We start from the raw sequence: 18,214 nt of genomic DNA, 5'->3' as shown, positions 1-18,214 counted from the left end.
CTTCTTAATTAGCATTGCTCATAGAATTACATTGCCCACAGTTCTAATGAAATGAGGACATAAAAACCGCAGCAATCCGGTGAGCGCTGGCATTTTGTATTAGAAAGCACAAAATTTTGCATTGCAATTAATAAAGCTGCCATCTCTAGAAGTACCCTGGACAAATCAGCGAGTTATAGCTTATAAAAAATAATCTATATGTTACACATCGTGCAAGTCTGTTTTGCTGTGTACAGTAGGTATCACATGTGCAACTTCCTGGTATTTAACTGCACTTTTAAATTACATGATCAGCAGTGTGATTCTTCTCCTCTGCTCTGCTGGCCTCTGAGTGACAGCAGTGGCGAGTGAAGCAGCCGCATCCTCCACAGTAGGGCACGGAATATGTTCCGTTGCTGTTTTTCCAACGTTACCGGTTTTTGACATCTTTAGTTGCCTTTCCCAAGCTAGTCTTAGATCTCTTTCTTCCACGGATATATCTCTAATTTCCTACACATTTTATTGCTACTCTTTATAACCCAACTACTTGTCTTCTACTGTTAAAAACTATTTTCAGTCCAGCTCTACTGACTCGGGAAGAAATGATCAAATACAGATGAAACTGCTACCAATCTCAGCTGTGTTATTACATATCTGCTAACTCCACACTGGTCTCAACGAGTGCAAAAACACATCAGACCGCCTTTATGAAATACAATTATAGAAAAATACAAAATACAGTCACATGCAGCATTTACCAGTTTTGCAATAGAGTATATTTATGATTTCGATTCCAGGCTGCTATTAATTCCCACTGGTTCAAACATCCAAAATCTTGGCACATATAACCCAAAGGTTTGTTTTCCGATCTTTAAGGAGGTATGAGGTGAGGTATATAGGGAATAAAAGTCAAGCAGGTAAACGTTTCACCCGATTCCTGTGTCAGCGTCCTGTGGATTCACGTTTATTTTTTTCCAGACATTCCCATACTAGTGGGTGACAGGCACTTGGCCTTTGATGGCCAACATCATTTTCTTTTTTTTTTTTTTTTTTGTTTGTTTGTTATGCCATTTGTCATTTCAGAACTGGTGGTATGAAAACATGCCTGACAGATGTTATCGTGAACAATGTTATAGTGCTATAAAACAGGATTTTACCGTTACAAATGTGAAAGACACTAGGAGATAAAAGCAGCAGCATGGTTTCATTATTATTAAAATAAAACGGAACCCATCTCTCCCAGTTGTCTTTACCTTGTTCGAACTGGTGCACAGCTAATGTATTGTATAACACAACTAAAAAATACTTAACAGGTTCAAATGTTAACCCCTCCACATTCAGTCAATGAGCATATATTTAAAATGTACTAGCGAGGAAAAAAAAAAAAAAGTTTAAAATGAAGATTAATCTCTGACTGCAATTGATTCAACTCCTAGCAGCTTTTCTATAAAAAAAAAAAAAAAAAAAAAAAAAAAAAAAAAAGAAGAATTTGAGGGCTTAAATAGCTTTATTTTATGGGCTGAGAGAAACTAAAATGTAAAGGTTACCTATGTAATCACGGTAGCTCCAAAAGAACTTAAAGCATTAAAAAAATTGACTAGGTTTGCCTGCCAAACACAAAAAGAAACAGGCTATTTTTATCAGCACTCCACCCCTAGGGCGCCGCCTGCCTCCCTGGTAATAATATTAGCGACAGCCACCGAGCGATTCCAGGTAGCCCTTCCGCACCCAAAATCCAGCTACAGTATCAAAGAGTTAAGGCCCTTTGTTTTAGGTTTTTATTTTTCTTTAAATTTCCTGGGAATTTATAGGTATTTATTACAAAAAAAAATTATTAAAATTGGGACAAATTATTTTGCACAACCCTATATCCATTACAACGATACATTTAAAACACATTACGAACCACTGCCAAACTCTTTAATTTCAAGTCCTGCGTAGTGTACACTTGCTGCAGTTTTTTTAAAGTGTCTTCTCTAAGGCTCGTTCTCCTTCAGTCTTGGATGCAGCCAAATTTAGAAAACACTCTCTCTCCACATCAGCTGAGCCAGGCGGAACACTGAGGCTGCAATAAGCAGCACGGCTCAGATTTGGAAAGTTGCATTTTTTCAGAATTTAAACAGATTGATGCTGCTATTGTCTGGAGAACCTATTGCCATCTACACAAGGAATTCACTTTACAGTTTATACAGTTTTTCTTTTTCTATTCATTTTAGCTTGAAAAGTAGTTAACTAACATCAACTGCAACTGCTTGACAGCTGTTAACTATCTGTGCTCTCTGTAAAGCGTGAAATGTGTACGTGTTATTAATTAACAGTACACAGATACGCACTGAATGGGTGTGTGTACCTTCCACTAATTGCCTTACTTTAACAGACAGCTGCATATAAACATAGTCTAATTTATTACTAGCAAACATATCTAAAGTAATGAATTTTTATGAAGACAGCGCATTCAACACCACTCCCCTTTTTATTACAGCATACTTCATGAACAATGACAGAATTACATTTGGGAAAAAATAAATAAATAAAAATACCTGACTTGCACATAATGAAATATTTACGTATAATAAATGTTCAACAGGGAAAGTGAACAAAATCACAAAACATCCTTATCAGGGTTATTGATTAAGTGTGCTGTTTAAAAAAAAAAAAAAGTACCGGAACAATAACAAGACAAATCGATACCAAGGTTTTACGACAGACAATGTGTGGAAGTGACATTTTGACACAACCTTTTATTTACATTTTTTAATGGAATACTGGTACATCCCCATGTTCTGAAACACAATGCTCTTAGAGAACAGGGGAGCAGCAATGACTTTCTGTGCCCATTTTCTCTCCCAGAGGGTACTGGAGCAAGCAGCTGACTTCCTGCTCCATGGCAAATTTATTAATCAAGGTCTGCTCGAGCTAGCCTGCAGATGGGTCAGGAGTCGACTTACACTTATTTACTTAATTTATTGCATTTATATAGTGTTTACACAAAAAATATTGCAAAGTACTGTACAGTACATAGCTGAAAAAAGAACAAAAACACAATACATTTATATAGCATAATACACATACAGCTGCCACACTTGGTGTCTTGGAAACACACTAAAAGAAGTTTGCGTAAAGAAAATGCGATTTCTCATTTTTGCCCTTCCATTTTTTATTTTCCACTGTAAGCTGTAAGTATGGAAAAATTAATTGCACCAGGGCTTTTCCTTGTTCAATCAAGACTTTCCTTTTGCAGATGCTGCTCTCATGATGAGATTTGCACAGACGTACAAAGAGTGTGAGGGAAGTCACTCGGAGCTGATGCTGAAGCACCACAGCACATGTTATGTTTTGCCATGTTTTCCTTTAAAAGCAAATATAAATTGTACAAGTAATGAAGAACGTTTCTCCCTCCTCCATTGATAAAGGAGTGTATATATAACGCCACAGAGAGGAAGGGAATTAACCTTTACCCACCTTAAATCTTTTCTCCTTTTGAATTCTTCTGCAGGGATTGTCCAGGGAAGAGACTGTGGAAGACAACCTAGAACCTCTTTGGAAAACTCAGAGAAATCCACGTCATACTCCATCAGAATGCCTTCCGTCTCGGGTTCAATCTCTCCTGCCTGTCCAAGGCTTTTAGCAAGCCGCCTATTAGAGACAGTCAAGAAAAGAAAACATGCACTGCACATTAACTATTTACAGATAGCAATTTATGGTATACTATTCTTGTCTGCTTACTGCATGCATCTTTGTATTTTAGATTTAAGGGGTGTCCTTTTAGCCTTTTAGCAGTAATAAAAAATAAAACAGGTATTAAGTAAATCCAATCATAAATGTGTTGATTTAAAATAATAGTTTAAAAAAAAGAAATACTGTCCATCCCACACCTTTAAAATTGAGTACCAATCAATTGCAACTAACTTCTGTACTGAGTGCTCTAAACGCCAATTGGAAGCAAATTTTCCTCTTACTGACATTTGTACTGCCATACTGGGGCTGTAAACTGCCAATGATTTTTTTTTTTAAATCACACACAAAGATTTTTTTTATACCTGCAGATAAACACTTTAAAAACAATTAAGAGTATCAGCACACTCCTACTAAAATGTGTTTATTAATAGCACTTTATAAAAGCACATATTGTAAAAAAAAAAAAAAAAAAAAAAGTTATATTAAAAACAGTACTTTGAAAACTACACATTTATTTAAATTAATGTTACTCAATACATTAACATAAGTTATAAAACCATTTGATTGGTGTACAGGTATACGTAATAATACTGAAAAACATTAAAAAAATAAACCTTTTGACTACAAGTCTTTCTCAGTGTTGCCAATCCCATTGCATAGATTGTATATATATATATATATATATATATATATATATATATATATATATATATATAAATATATATATATATATATATATATATATATTATATAAACACAGCCAAAGGCTTTCTTCCTATGCAGGCAGCCCAGGCTCAATTTGCCCAACTAGATTCCCTGACAATAATTTCTTGTTGATGTTTTCCAGCTCAACATGCAAATGTAATTGTTTTTCACTTGTCAGTAAAGGAACATCATTTTGAAGAAATTAAGTGCAGGCTTGTATTTGGTTCCGCTAAGAAGCATCCTTGTCCCTAGCCAGCAGCAAACTGGCATAACAGCAATACATTTAAAAAAGGGAAAGGGGTCCAGAAACAGCTTCCACATGTACAGTCTCCTTAGAGACGCATAGATATTGATTCAGCTTTCCACCTGGTAACAGCTCTCATGCAGAACTCCACTTAAAAGCCATAAAGCTTTGAGGAAGTTTACTCGGTGGCCGAAAAATGTGATTTGTCCTCCAAGTACTATGATGTACAAAAGCTATAAAGCCAGTTTTAGATAGCAGTTTTTTTTTTACATTTTTAAAAAGGAATGGAATGGCAAGTCTTGCAATCTTGTAAACCAAACATTCTTTATTCTGTTTCTTTTTAGCAAAAAGAATGACGGTAAATATGAATTACAGTAAATAAGGGAGGTAACCATATGTCACTTTCATTGGGAACTGTACATCTGTCTTCCCTAATAAATCATTCCCAAGGAACATTACTATACCGTTGGATTTCAAAGTTTAACTAACTTGTAATGCCACTTTTAAAAAAAATAAAAAATACAAATAGTTTTAAAAATTTGCATTTTATTAAAATATGCTTAATTCCCTTTTTCAAATTCCAATAAAAATCAACAGTGTGCAATTTACCTTAATTGCCTTGCAATTATCACTTTAAACTGCTGTTATCAACAGTTACAACAAATTTCCATTCACCAGCAAAGACTAGAATAATTGGAATCTCAAAGGGTTTTGCCAAACACATAATACTGGCAATTAGTAACAATGTATGTAATTGCCTAATTGGAGTTGCTGCTCTTAATTATAAACATTCCTTCAGGTGGCTTATCACAAAAAAGTAGCAGTGAGCAATTGAGATTACAGCTATTTCACAAAGTGACTATGTAAATAGAGGTTTAGGGAGGCATTTGAAGTAGACTCACAGGTCTCTTACAATGATGCCACATCTGTAGCAGTTGCATTTCTTTTTGTGTGTATGTCTCCATTCATTGAGGTCACAAGATCAAAGGGAGTGACTCTGCCTCCAGAAGCATGCATTACTGTACTTTATCTAGTATTTATCATCACTCTTAATATTAAAAGGGCAGAGCCAAAGGCAAGAAGAAGAAAAAAATATAAAAAGAACAGGAGGAGAGAAAATTTAAAAAGAACTGTAGCATCAAACACCAGGAGCAGAGTCCCCGGACAACCTAATCTACAGAATTACTGGATACAACCCAAATTCCAGCAGGACAAGGTTTACACAATCAAAACTGGGGAGCTTCCTGGCATGTGCACACTCTCATTGGGAGAGAGACCTCAAGAAAAACACAATACAACAACTAGAAACAGATAACTACCTGTGGGTGTCGCTGGTCTCATAAAATCGCTCCCAAATTAGTCCACTGCAGTCTGTCTGCAGTTTTATAGGATTTGTGTAAGGGACAGCATCGTATCTTTCAGCTTCACGGGATACAGCAGACAATACATCTGCTCGTCAGAAGGACGCTTTTCTCTCCAGCTCGTTGGCATTGCACGAGGAAGGTTGCATCATAAACAATGCAATCTCTTTTCTAGCCAGACACTTATCACATCTGCTCTTGTTAAAGCCCCCCACCCCACCCCACCGTTTGCATAAAAGCACCTTCCCAACCACACACCTACCTATTTATTATATTTAACTCAACAGCATGTCATCGGATCGCTTTTATTAATTATTATTATTAATTATTATTATTCATGAAAAAGTAAAAATGTCATACTATAAATATTGCATAGCACATACACACAGCCTAAAAATGTTGATATCAGCAGTTACACTTCTGCCAGCACCCACCCTTCTGCAAAATTGCTGTTGTCGCGCCACTCCGTGATGCGGCAGACGAACAGGGTGTTGGTGTAGTCGGCAGCGCGGGCGCTGAAGTTCTCAGGGCAGTCTGACAACGGCACGTTCACCCGTGGCACTCTGTGGTCCACCGGAGAGAACATGGCAAACTCCTTGTCAGGCAGGAACTTTAGGAACCCAGTCACAGCTCGAGAGTGTTTCTTCTCTGCAATATACACCACCTGGAGCAAGCAAGAAGATATTACAAGGACTACACGATAGAATAATACAGTCAAAAATGCATTTAAAAAAGATGCATCTGCATTAAGGGTTGTGTAAGTCCTGAGCAGTTACATGTGGCTGTGTACGCAACACGCATGCAGGACAAGCCTACCTATTTAGAAGCTGTATTTTGGGTAGGGGGGAGGGTTGGGGGTTGTCTGCACATATACCAGTAAAGTATTTGATTATACTGCGTAGGGTGTTTTAAAAAAATAAATAACTTTTTAGTTGTAAAGCCCAACAAGCACCATTAGAAAAACTTGATTCAGCGGCTGATGTCAGTGCAGGTAAAGTTCAATGCCTCGTATGCAATCATGCTCACACTTCTGCTGCCTGCTAGGGTCAAGTGATTGGTTTATTATTTCAGTGATAAGTGAACAGCACTGGTACACTCTGCTCCTGCACCGAGCCAGAGGAAAAACCACACTGCATCACCAACCACAATACCTTATTAGCTTTGTTCAACCTCTCAGGCAAGCCACCTTCTAGATGAAACAAATGAAAAACATGCTGTTGCAGCTCGATGCAATTTTACAAATCTCAACTTCACTTTGTTTGTCACATTAGGTTATTATAAAAAATAATAATGCAAGCCTGACCATGTCAATATAGGTCAGAGTTCTGCACATTTCATAGTTCAAGAGGTTTTAAAACAGCATCCTGCAGTTTCCTTCATCAAAACAAAAAAGTATGTGCTGCTCACAAAAAAAAAAGAAAAAGAAACCAGCCACACAAACACTTCTGCTAAATCACCCCACAGTAAAACATATACTATAGGACAGCATGGTGTCTAGACTGCTGGGCTCTTATGCTACAAGTTCAAGTGTCAGCAGGGGGTTATGAGAGAAAGTCAAGCTATTGGAAAATGAAGCTTGCTCAGTGTGATCATGGGAGAAGGGGAGCTATGGAGTGGTGCACTTTAACTTACCCCACACAAGCAAAGCTAGCATCTGTATTGACTTCTAAGCAATGGGGTTTGTTAGTTTGGTTTTATAATTCATTGGACATTAAATGCACCGAATCATCTCAAGAAAAATAACTGAATTTCTGTATAGTTAATTAGTGGTGGGAGAATCCTGGCAGATGCATGGGCCAAAATGATAGGAAACATCACCCTAGGACCCCTACCGGATTGGATCCTACAGACCTAGGATTAATTCAACTACACCATCCCCTCTTGCCAAGAAAAAAAAAGACAACACTGTAGAAACTCCTGTGATCTCTCCAGCGCTACAGTACTGTTGAGTAACTACCCGCTAACCCCGTAAGAGTTTTCACTTTGCATTTCTTTCGGTTCTGCAGTAATTGCAGCTAACGGCATCAGCAGCAAAACAAAAGCATGCAGAACCAGCGTAGGAGAAGATAAAAATGTATAAAAGGGGACTAATCCGACCAAGTTATCAATGCTCAACCAGAAGCGAACAATATTTAGCCAAGTGCCAGATTGGAGCAGTTTTTTAAGCTAATCATTACAAGCGAGCAATTTTGTTCATAAATCACTTATAATCTCTAGGAACAAAAGATGCTTAGTCACACAGCACAAGGAGGTCTGCTAAATGAATGCAGGGGTGGGCCGGAGGACTTGGTGCAAGGTTGAAGGTTTGCTTAAGTGTTGTAAACACTTTAATTATCCTGACCTCTTGATTCTGTACATTCACAAGTTATATTAAAAGAATGTATGTGTGGAAGTAATTAATATGTTTTTTTTTTTTTTTTTTTCTTGCTTACTTTTGCAGTCCTTTGAAGAAACTTATCTGCAAGATTTCTGGGATCGATTGTGCCAAGCTTTGAAGTCAGGGTTGCACCGTTTTCTGGACAAGCTGAACCTTAAAATAAATAAATAAATAAAAAACACTGCAATTATTTTCAAAGGCTTACGGCTACACCACAATAACATTTGACCACTACTGTAACTTTATCAAACACTTCAATAACACAGATATATCTTGCAGATGCTATTTTAAAACTTCTGATCACACTTGCCCCAGAATTACCCTAAATAACCATAGGTGGCAGAGGGACTTTTATAGCCTCAATAGGCATAATACACCTGGGTTCCAGTAGAGTCTGAACACATTTTATTGCCAGGGAAGCTCAAGGCTGCCAGCAGGACTCATTTCAAGGTCACTCTGGGGATACAGTCCAACATATGCCGTTCATCTGCCATATACATTGAAATACAGAGGTCTATGCTGTTTAGAATGTATTTATTTATTTACTTTGTTAATGGCTCGCAAACCTTGAGTTTCAACATTATCTTTTTATTGACACAGACTATTACTTAACAACACAAAGAGTCCCAATCTGCAGCAACTATGGAAAAATGTACAGGACTTTGTTAGGGGTGCTCAGTTAGGGTTAGAGGCAAATCAGCTACCGCAGATTACTTGAATGCACCGTGCTGGGACGATACTGTAAAATGCACACTTACAGGTCAGGGTTCGGGTCTAGTCCAGTTTTTCAATTTCCAATCCTAGTTCCCTTGTAATCAATTCCAACAGGTCATTGATCACCATTGCAATTGGAGGAATTCTGTTAAAATGAGCTTCTCACAACAGTGACAACAAATTACTTCAACTGAAGTCACGGTTGGTCAATTAAATTGAATTTGAATGAAAACAGCTGAGCAGTCCCAACAATTGCTTCTAAAATATCAACTCCTTCAAAAGGAATTGATTTTAAAAAGGAACTGGAATTGAAAAACAGAATGCAGTGCCTGCTCTTGACATGGCAGCACTCTAGTATTATTGTTTATTTTTTGTCAGACACCCTTATCCAGGATAACTTACAGTTGTTACAAAATATCACAATAAAAAAATTATCCCATTATACATACGAGGAGTTATGAAGTATAGCAAAATCAGTAGAAAAGATCAAATACAAATGATCAAAATAAACAGTAAATAATTACATTTGAGAGCGAATTCGACTAAGAGCAGTTAAACTTATAATAAAAATATTTGCTTCTAAGAGAGTAGATTCCATTAAGAGCATATGTAGCAAGTCTGATAAATGGAGAAGAACGATTTCAAAGAAGAGCAATAACAAAAAACGTTTACACGGATACCTGCAAGTGTAAAAAAATCAAGCATAAGAAACAGTTAGAATTAAGAGCAGTAGTAAAACACATATTGTACAAATCGGAATCCATCTCGTCCAGTATAGTTAATACTACAGATATAAAGCAGTATGATTGTGGCTCCCATTTTCCCATTAATGCAGTTACACTAGCACGTGTATTCTCATTATGAATAGGAACATAAAATCTCTCGCTCTTACCTGTGGATCCTGACTACAGCATTATAAAGGGGTAGCACTGTAATACTTCAATAATTGAAAGAATCCTGGTTTATCTTCATCCTCTTCTACACTCACTTAACCTTGTGCATAAGTCACGTTACCACAATAGCAAGTCATCTGTAGTTTTGTGTTCTACCCAATAACTGCCCATTTTTAACCACATAAACCAAAAGCTAAAAAAAAGAAGCAAACAATTTTCTGTAGGCCTTTCTAAAGAAAGCTTCTAGGCCAGAGCTGCTGCAGTTCAAACTATATTAAGAATCCATTAACAGGAATAAATCAAACCACGTCATCAAAATCTGCTGGTTATTAAGAGATAACAATTACAATACAGTAGACGTTTACTATAATTATTTGTTGCCAGTTAATACAATTATTATTTATAAAATACCATGTTCACAAACACACAATTATAAAAGGTTTGTATTTATATAAACCAAATCACCAACTAGCCTCCATTTGATTGATACTCTCTGTAAAATCACAGACGTGTGTGTCTGAATAGTACTGTGTTAAATGTAATATTTAAAAATCAAACATGCTCTTGGAAAGTCACAACTGCAGATAATAAATGGTAAAACATGAAAAAATACACCTTTAAAATAATTTTTTTAAAAAAGGGGAAAAGTTTCAGAAGCTGGAGCGCAATCAAAAATATATTTCTCTCATAAATAGACAGCCATTGTCCTTAAGCTACTTCTATTTCGGAAACTTGGTTATGTAAAAAAAAAAAAAAAAAAAACACACACACACTACCGCAAGCTCTGAACAAGACTGAACAGCTCATCCTCCAAGCACAATTTCAAGGTAACCAAAAGTCATTCTTTAGAAAGTGTTGCATTAACTAAAAATTGTTTGCTCAAAACACCATTAGACGACGTTGAATTCTCTTTATTACAGAAAGCACCAATCACACATGTAAGGAGCACCAACAGCTTAGTACAAGGTACCATTACTGAACATGTATGACTTTTTCGTGGTTCATGCGATCACAAAACACAGTACTCCACTGTACCGAGATTTGGAAATTCCTTATTGATTAATGGGTGGGGATTGAGAAATAGGCGATAAGCCATAAATATAAAAAACATTCGACCAACAAAATTGATGAAGTAACTATGTGGATCACACTGTGTAGACAGTATAATACCTAGCTATAATATATAATACAGCAAGGTCTTCCCAAGATTCTTTTAGAGGCTTTCAATAACACTTCCCCCAAGAAGTACCTAGTAAGTCGAGTTCGGACAATCATGTACCGTTTCCTGGAGAAACTCACGCCCAACTGAAGCACTTCTGTTAAAGAAATCCTGTCATGAAAAAGGCAGAGATACAACACACTTCAAAAAAGGATCTTTCTGTAATAGAGACAGGGAAACTCCCAGGACAATGAGCGGATAGCCGACTATGCCACCCCCCACATCTCATTTCACGTGAATGTTAGTAGAACACAGAATGGCACCAGTTCTTGTTTCTTTGCAACTGTTGCCCCTACCTATGTAATAATAATTTTTCATTGTGTACCAAAACAAGAGCAACAGTACTGTCATGGTAAATTTGACAGTGGTAAGAAATCACGGTTCACTTCTATTATATTGTGCGTCTTTGAAGCCATTCTGCCAGCTCTTCTGTGTCACATGGAACTCTCCATATTTAGTTTCCAGGCTCTTGGGTATCAGAGAAGATTGGCTCTAAATTCCCAATATATGGATCTCTCCCTCATATTTTACAAATGTCAATGCTTTAATGGAAGAGACTGTGAGCAAGTGAATCAAGAGACAGGCAATTGTAAGCTGCAGGTGAAAATGGATTTCTGAAAATGAATAAAAATTTTAGATCACTAAACGGAGCACAAAAAACCCAACTAAGACTGGTTCCTTCTAATGACCTGCTATCTCTATATTCCATTTTGATAATGGTACTGCACCAAAGCCCCTCCATGAGAGGTTCTTTCCAAGGAAACACATCCAACTGCCTGGGTTTGGAGACCAGGGCCCTGTTCCTTGTAGCTGGCTAACTGGGTTAGCTGGATAACTCTCAGGATAACTTGACAGAAATCTGGCCTTTTCCGTTCCTCGAAGCAATCTTAAAGTCTAGCCCACTAAGTTACCATAGCAACACATCCTTAATCTTAAACCTGCTCCAGCACACGCTAACTTAAAAAGTTAGCCAGATCTGTGTATAAAAAGTCGTACTTCTACCCAATGAAAGCACTTGACACACCCCTCTAAAATGGCAGCGCCCTTCCTTAGGAGATCACATAGATCAAGGAGCAATTTGAATTAGATTAGCTTTTCTTAGGGAAAGAGTATCGAGAGATCACCAAGATTCTTTGCATCATTCGGATGTTTTTTGTATTTGAGTGTTATAGATTCGGTCAGTAAGGTATAATTTACCTAATAAATCTACTTGAGCCGTACATTGCCCATACCACCCGGCCCAGCCGTGCATTGAATCCCTAAAGAGATTTCTTAATGTGTTCATCACATTTCCAGGACATACAAGGGGAAACGCCATCAAAGAGGGTTTCAATGCAGTCGCAGGTAATTTACTAGGTTATATACAAGTTAATTAATAGGTAATCCCATCGTTATCATTTATTAAGTAGGCTACATTATTATGCAGAGTTCCCCAACATCATTGGTGCTGTGGACTGCAGTCAGATCCCCATCAAGGCACCCCCAGGACCAAATGAGGTGGATTTTGTGAACAGGAAATCCTTTCACAGCATTAATGTACAAGTACGTTATCACTTACATGAAATTAAAATGAGCTACAATTCTGCAACTGATGTAAATAATGCAACATTTTAAAGAATTATACAATGCCAGTGCTAGACAGTAGGTGTCAGACTTTGGATAACATCGTACATCATCCATGACTTGACCTCAATTACTCTCAGATGATCCGTGACAGATCCTGCAACATCATTGTGTCAGAAGAAGCTTTCTCAGACAGTTCAAGTGGTAGTAGTTTAGTTTTCTGGCATGGCGTTGGTACACTGTCCAGGTTTCACAGCCATGGGTGAGGCTTGGTAGAATGACTGCCTGGTAAACCCGGAGTTTGGTTTCCAATCTGATGCCTCTCCTATCCCACACTGTATCATGTAGATGGCCAAAGGTTGCATTTGCATTGGCAATCCTGTTTGATCATCAATGTGAACAGCACGGGACAGGGTGCTGCCAAGATAGGTGAAATTGTTCACTGCAGACAACTTCTGATCCTTCACAAGGATGGTTGGTTTCATGTACGGCTTTCCAGGAGAAGGTTGGTACATAACTTCAGTCTTTTTTGTGCTGATAGTAAGGCCAAAGTTGTCCTAGGCTAATGAGAAGTGGTCCATGCTAAGCTGCAGGTCAGCATGTGAGCCAACAGCTAGTGCACAATCGTTTGCAAACACGTCAGTGTCTAGGGACACACAGTCCTCCGTCAAACCGGTAAATGAGGCTAATCCCAGTATTGTCATTGCAGAATGCATCATGCAGCAGAGCAGAGAACAGCATACTGAAGAGGGTTGGTGCTAAGACACAACCTTGCTTAACTCCATTCGTTACTGGGAACTGGTCAGACGACTCAAGATGGTCCTGCACACTAGCCATCATGCCATCATGGAATTGACGCACCATTGTGATGAATTTGTCTGGACACCCATACTTTGCCATGTTCTTGCAGAGGCCCTCACGGCTGACCATGTCAAAAGACTTTGTCAGGTCAACAAAGGTCAAGTACAGGTTGGAGTTTTGCTCTTGACATTTTTCTTGGAGTTAGCAGACAGCAAACACCATGCCGATGGTTCTGCGTTTTTTTCTGAAGCCACACTGGCACTCTGGCAGCAGGTCTTTGTCTAGATGTTCTACTAGGCAATTCAGGAGATCTTGCAACAATTGACAGCAGCGAAATGCCCCTATAATTAACACATGCTTGACAATTGCCTTTCCTCTCGTAAAGATGGATGATTGAGGCGTCCATAAAGTCCTGAGGGATAGCTTCATGTGTCCACATTGACTGGAACAGTTTGGTGAGCTTATCAACCAGACTTGGCCCTCCAGCCTTGTAGATTTCTGCTGGTATGGTGTAAAACCCCAGAGCTTTCCCTGTTACAAGCAGACTAATGGCTTTTTTGTTTTTTTCCTGGGTGGGTGGATTGGCAAGATGTGTTAATCTCTGTTTGAGGCAGCCTACCGACAGCTGCGTCATTTATGGATGACGGTTGATTAAGGATTAAAGGACTTTTTCTGTGATCAGTTTAGTTCCATCCGCACTCAGAAGAGGTGACGTTCCATAGGCTTGCAGGCCATAGACTGACTTGAGTGCATCATAGAATTTCTTTGAGTTGTTGCTGTCAGCATATGACTGAATCTCCTCTGCTTTTTGACTTAGCCATGCATCTTGCACGGCTCCGAGCTTGAACTGGACAGCTCTGCGGATGTTTAGGAAAGCATCTTTCTTAGACACTGAGCTGCTGTTGTTCAGGTAGGCTCTGTGAAGGCGGTCTTTGTCATCTGGTTTTCGTCAAACCAGACTTGGTGGTTGCGTGTGGTATCAAGTGCTGTAGAGTGCATCAGATTTCTCATAGAAGTCCAGTCTTCCTCTACATTTTCAGAGTTGAGGCTTAGAGCTTCCAAGTGACAAAGAAAAGTGTACGCTCTCCTGTTTTAGTCCGGAGATATTGAATCTCTTGGAGGGTTTTTTGCCTTGTGGACGCCTGGGAGGTTTGATCCGAATGTTGAATTTGGAGAAAAGTCAGTGATCTGTCCAACATTCTGCACCACACATGGCCTTCATCACTTTGACATTTTGCCTCCAGACAATGACATAATCAATCAAGTGCCAGTGTTTGGACCTTGGGTGCATCCATGACGTTTTCTTGTGCTCTGGTAGTTGGCAGATCGTGTTTGTAATAAGTAGGTCGTGCTCAGAACATGTCCTTAGTAGAAGGCAGCCATTGCTGTTGCATTTACCTATGCCATGTGCACCTATGACGCCGTTCCCTGACTTGTGTTCAGTACCAACTCTGGCGTTGAAGTCGCCAAGAATGATGAGTTTCTCTGTGCTAGGAACAGCAGCCATTTCGGATTCCAAATCGGTATAGAATTTATCTTTAACCTCATCAGGGTTAGTCATGGTCGAAGTATAGGCACTGATGATAGTTGAATGATTTTTGCCTGGTAGGAGGAGCTTCAAGGTCATCAGACGGTCATTTATACCCTTAGGTAAACTTGACAGTTGGTTGACCAGGTGAGATTTTACAGCAAACCCAACACCAGCGTCACGCCTCTCCTCTTTTCCCCATCCGCTCCAAAAGGTGTAACCTGCTTCAATTTCTGCAATCTGACCCAACTCAGCCAGATGGGTCTCGCTCAGGGCTGCAATGTCAACATTGTATCTTGCAAGTTCCCTGCCCACAAGGGCAGTGCATCTCTCTGGTCTGTTTCCAAGCTCCTAAAGTGAGTGGTGTCACTTTTTTTTTCTTTTCTTGTTCGACCGCTGTGGCGGGATACCTGCCAGCTGCGGTAGGCTGGCCCGGGTAATACGAAGCAGACAACGTTTAGGGCACCTTTTCTAGTCCCTTCCTCATACTAAGGAGGTCCTAAATAGGGCTGCTTAGACGCACAGGGGACTGCCGAATTCCACTGATGCTTCAATCCAGTGAAAAACGACCCCATAGCCCGAGACACCTGTGTGTGGATCCACGGCTACAGCTCCCAGTGTATCCACACCTGCTACTTTGTTCAAAGTCATGTGGCGATGGGCGAACGACAGTCAGAGTCTTAATGATGGTGGTAGTGGCGTTATGACTCGTGCTTTGAATTGGATTTAAGTGAGGGAAAGTTGCGCAGCATCAACCTCACTCTCTCGTCCAGATCCATCTGTATCCAGAGGCAAGACATAGTCGAGACGGCTGGAGATGGTACTGGATGCAGTAGGTGGCCTGAAAGGCCTTTTGATGGTATTTCCCCCACCAAGGGTTCCACAGCCCCAAACTCAGATACCGAGTTTACCGGGTTAAATGACCGCCGCCCAGGATTCGGCGTTGGCAGCTGCTGGCTGTACCGACTCACCAGGTGGCTTACACCTGGTGTGCACCTACGGTAGCAGCGAGAAAGATTGCACAACTAGCTGGCCAGACACAGACCAATCTAAATAATAAATAGATGAATGTAGAATGTATTTAATTCTTAGCTCGGAGAAGATGCAAATACCTATATAAAGTTCTCGTAACAATTAATAAAAATTAAACAAAAACTTAATTCCTTACACAGCAGTACACACTTCAAATTGCAGGAGTAACCCATTGGAAGCCAGTATTAACCCGAGCAGTACTTTTAAACTGACTGACTTCAGTTTATATTCAGCTGTTCTCTTGGTTGCCATTTTCAACTGGCAAATCACTCATATTAGTTTACAACATGCTCCAGTGCAGGTCTTTGTTTCTTTACTCAAGGGCTACGGTTACACTCATTAATTCCTGGTTTATTTTTTCTGTGGATTTGGGTAATCCGGGGCCCTGACCCTAGCTCATACTGTTTTGTTTTTTTTTTTTTATAAAAAGTGCTCACTTTAGTCCTTAATATGTAGTAGCATGTATAGATTAAATGCAGCTTTTAAAAATGCAGGTCTTCTGTGAATCCTTTACTGTGCGGAGTTAAAATAGGCATCAGAATGAACACAAATCAAATCAATCAATAGAGGAGAATCAATCAATTGGTTAAGACTGGTCAGCAGCATGCAGCAAGTTTTTCAAAGGCGGCAAAACACATCATAGCAATATTAATATCCCAATAAATACATTTAGTGTAGCATTCATTTTTATGTTTGAATAAATGTGCCTCCCCCGTTCGATAAATGTATCAAAGGAGGAAACTAACAAAATGTACAACTAGCAAAAAGTCTTCAAGAAAATTCCATTGCACATCCTTCAATATAGACACCTCCTTACCCACCTTGTGAAAGTGACTGTAAAATGCAAACCAAACAAAATTAGTGTTTTAGCTCCTTTTTACATCCAGCCCAATTCCGGACCTCACCTGAGCAACCCAATAAACCCGGACCCCCACCCACAGCTATGATGTCACCTAAATCAAAGCCAGTGAGGAAACAGGAGTTTACATTATCAGTCCTGCTTTTGCTTTCCAAATGTCAGCTGCTACTAATTGTAAAGGCATGGAAAGCAATGCTTAAATTAAGAAACAGCAACTTTAAATGACATGCACTCTCAAATTACGAGCGTGCATTTGTTTGATACAGGTTAATTTTTTTCTGTCCTTTATTAAAACAAATGTAGTTTAAAAAAAACATGGACTGTGACACAGTACACAGGGTGTTTAAGAATTTAAAAAAAAAGAGAACTCACTGGCATGCATGCGTACACATTTCATCCCAATAAAGAAGGACCGTACAGGATAAGTGAACCTCTAATTGCGTTCCAACTTTAAATATATAAAAATGTCATTATTGAGCGTACGCAGTTGGGTAATGGAGCACTTCAGAATCTGTGATTACCGAAGGGCAAAATAATTTGAAAACAGATGCCAATTGAAAACTGCCATGTAAAATGTTTAAAGAAACTCAATCATTTTTCTTGGACTACCAAGGATTTCATAATCTGTCAAAAAAAGTTAAATTCTCTGGGAAACTGTTGTTTGAATGCACCTGTTTCTAAAAGATGCTTTTATTAGACCCAGCTGAAAGATGCCATGTGTGAATAAAAAAAAAAAAAAAAAAAAAAAAAAAAGGGTTTTGGGGTTAACTAGTACAAACACATTATTTTTGAAGTCTCTCAAAATATCGTACTCAGAATGCCTCGAGTCAGACTTGGACCAGGAGAAGAGTGCACTTTTAATCTGGAGCTTGCAACACAATCACTTCTTTCATTTGCTACTTTCACTCAATTGTTTCATGTTCCAAATCAGTGCTGACATTTTGGGATCAGTTTCAACATTATGCTCTGCCTGTCACTAGCAATTAATGAATCATGTACACCAAAGCTATGTGGAGATCTTTCAGCATGCAAGCACCAACACATCCACTCCCAGGCTTGCAAGTAAGTAAAGAGGGGGGGAAAAAAAAAAAAAAAAAAAATCCCACACACACCACATGTTCGTGTTTTTACTAGAGCTGATCTCATGCTTATGATAACTGCTCAATTCGTAGTAAAACAATAGCAGGATACCAGATCCGATTTCTTTCTCATTCCATAAACTACAAAACCACAAATATATTTACATCAATGAACAGCTAAC

At 38.8% G+C, this 18,214-nt stretch overlaps 1 protein-coding gene across 1 annotated transcript in view; it reads right to left on the bottom strand.

Annotated features, from left to right (window-relative positions):
- Window positions 1–18,214, bottom strand: part of LOC121323175 (DIS3-like exonuclease 2) — an 82,698-nt gene that overhangs the window by 44,691 nt on the left and 19,793 nt on the right. The window contains exons 7-9 of the mRNA XM_041264055.1: window positions 8,400–8,497; window positions 6,402–6,631; window positions 3,442–3,615 (exon numbers count right to left, since the gene is read on the bottom strand). Of these exons, the coding sequence (XP_041119989.1) occupies window positions 3,442–3,615; window positions 6,402–6,631; window positions 8,400–8,497 (502 nt within the window). The remainder of the gene's footprint in view (window positions 1–3,441; window positions 3,616–6,401; window positions 6,632–8,399; window positions 8,498–18,214) is intronic.

Source organism: Polyodon spathula, chromosome 11 (genome assembly GCF_017654505.1).
Source record: "Polyodon spathula isolate WHYD16114869_AA chromosome 11, ASM1765450v1, whole genome shotgun sequence".
In the NCBI taxonomy this organism is placed as follows: Eukaryota; Metazoa; Chordata; class Actinopteri; order Acipenseriformes; family Polyodontidae; genus Polyodon; species Polyodon spathula.
The sequence above is the reverse complement of the archived record's forward strand: the minus strand, read 5'-3'. Positions and strand labels throughout refer to the sequence as shown.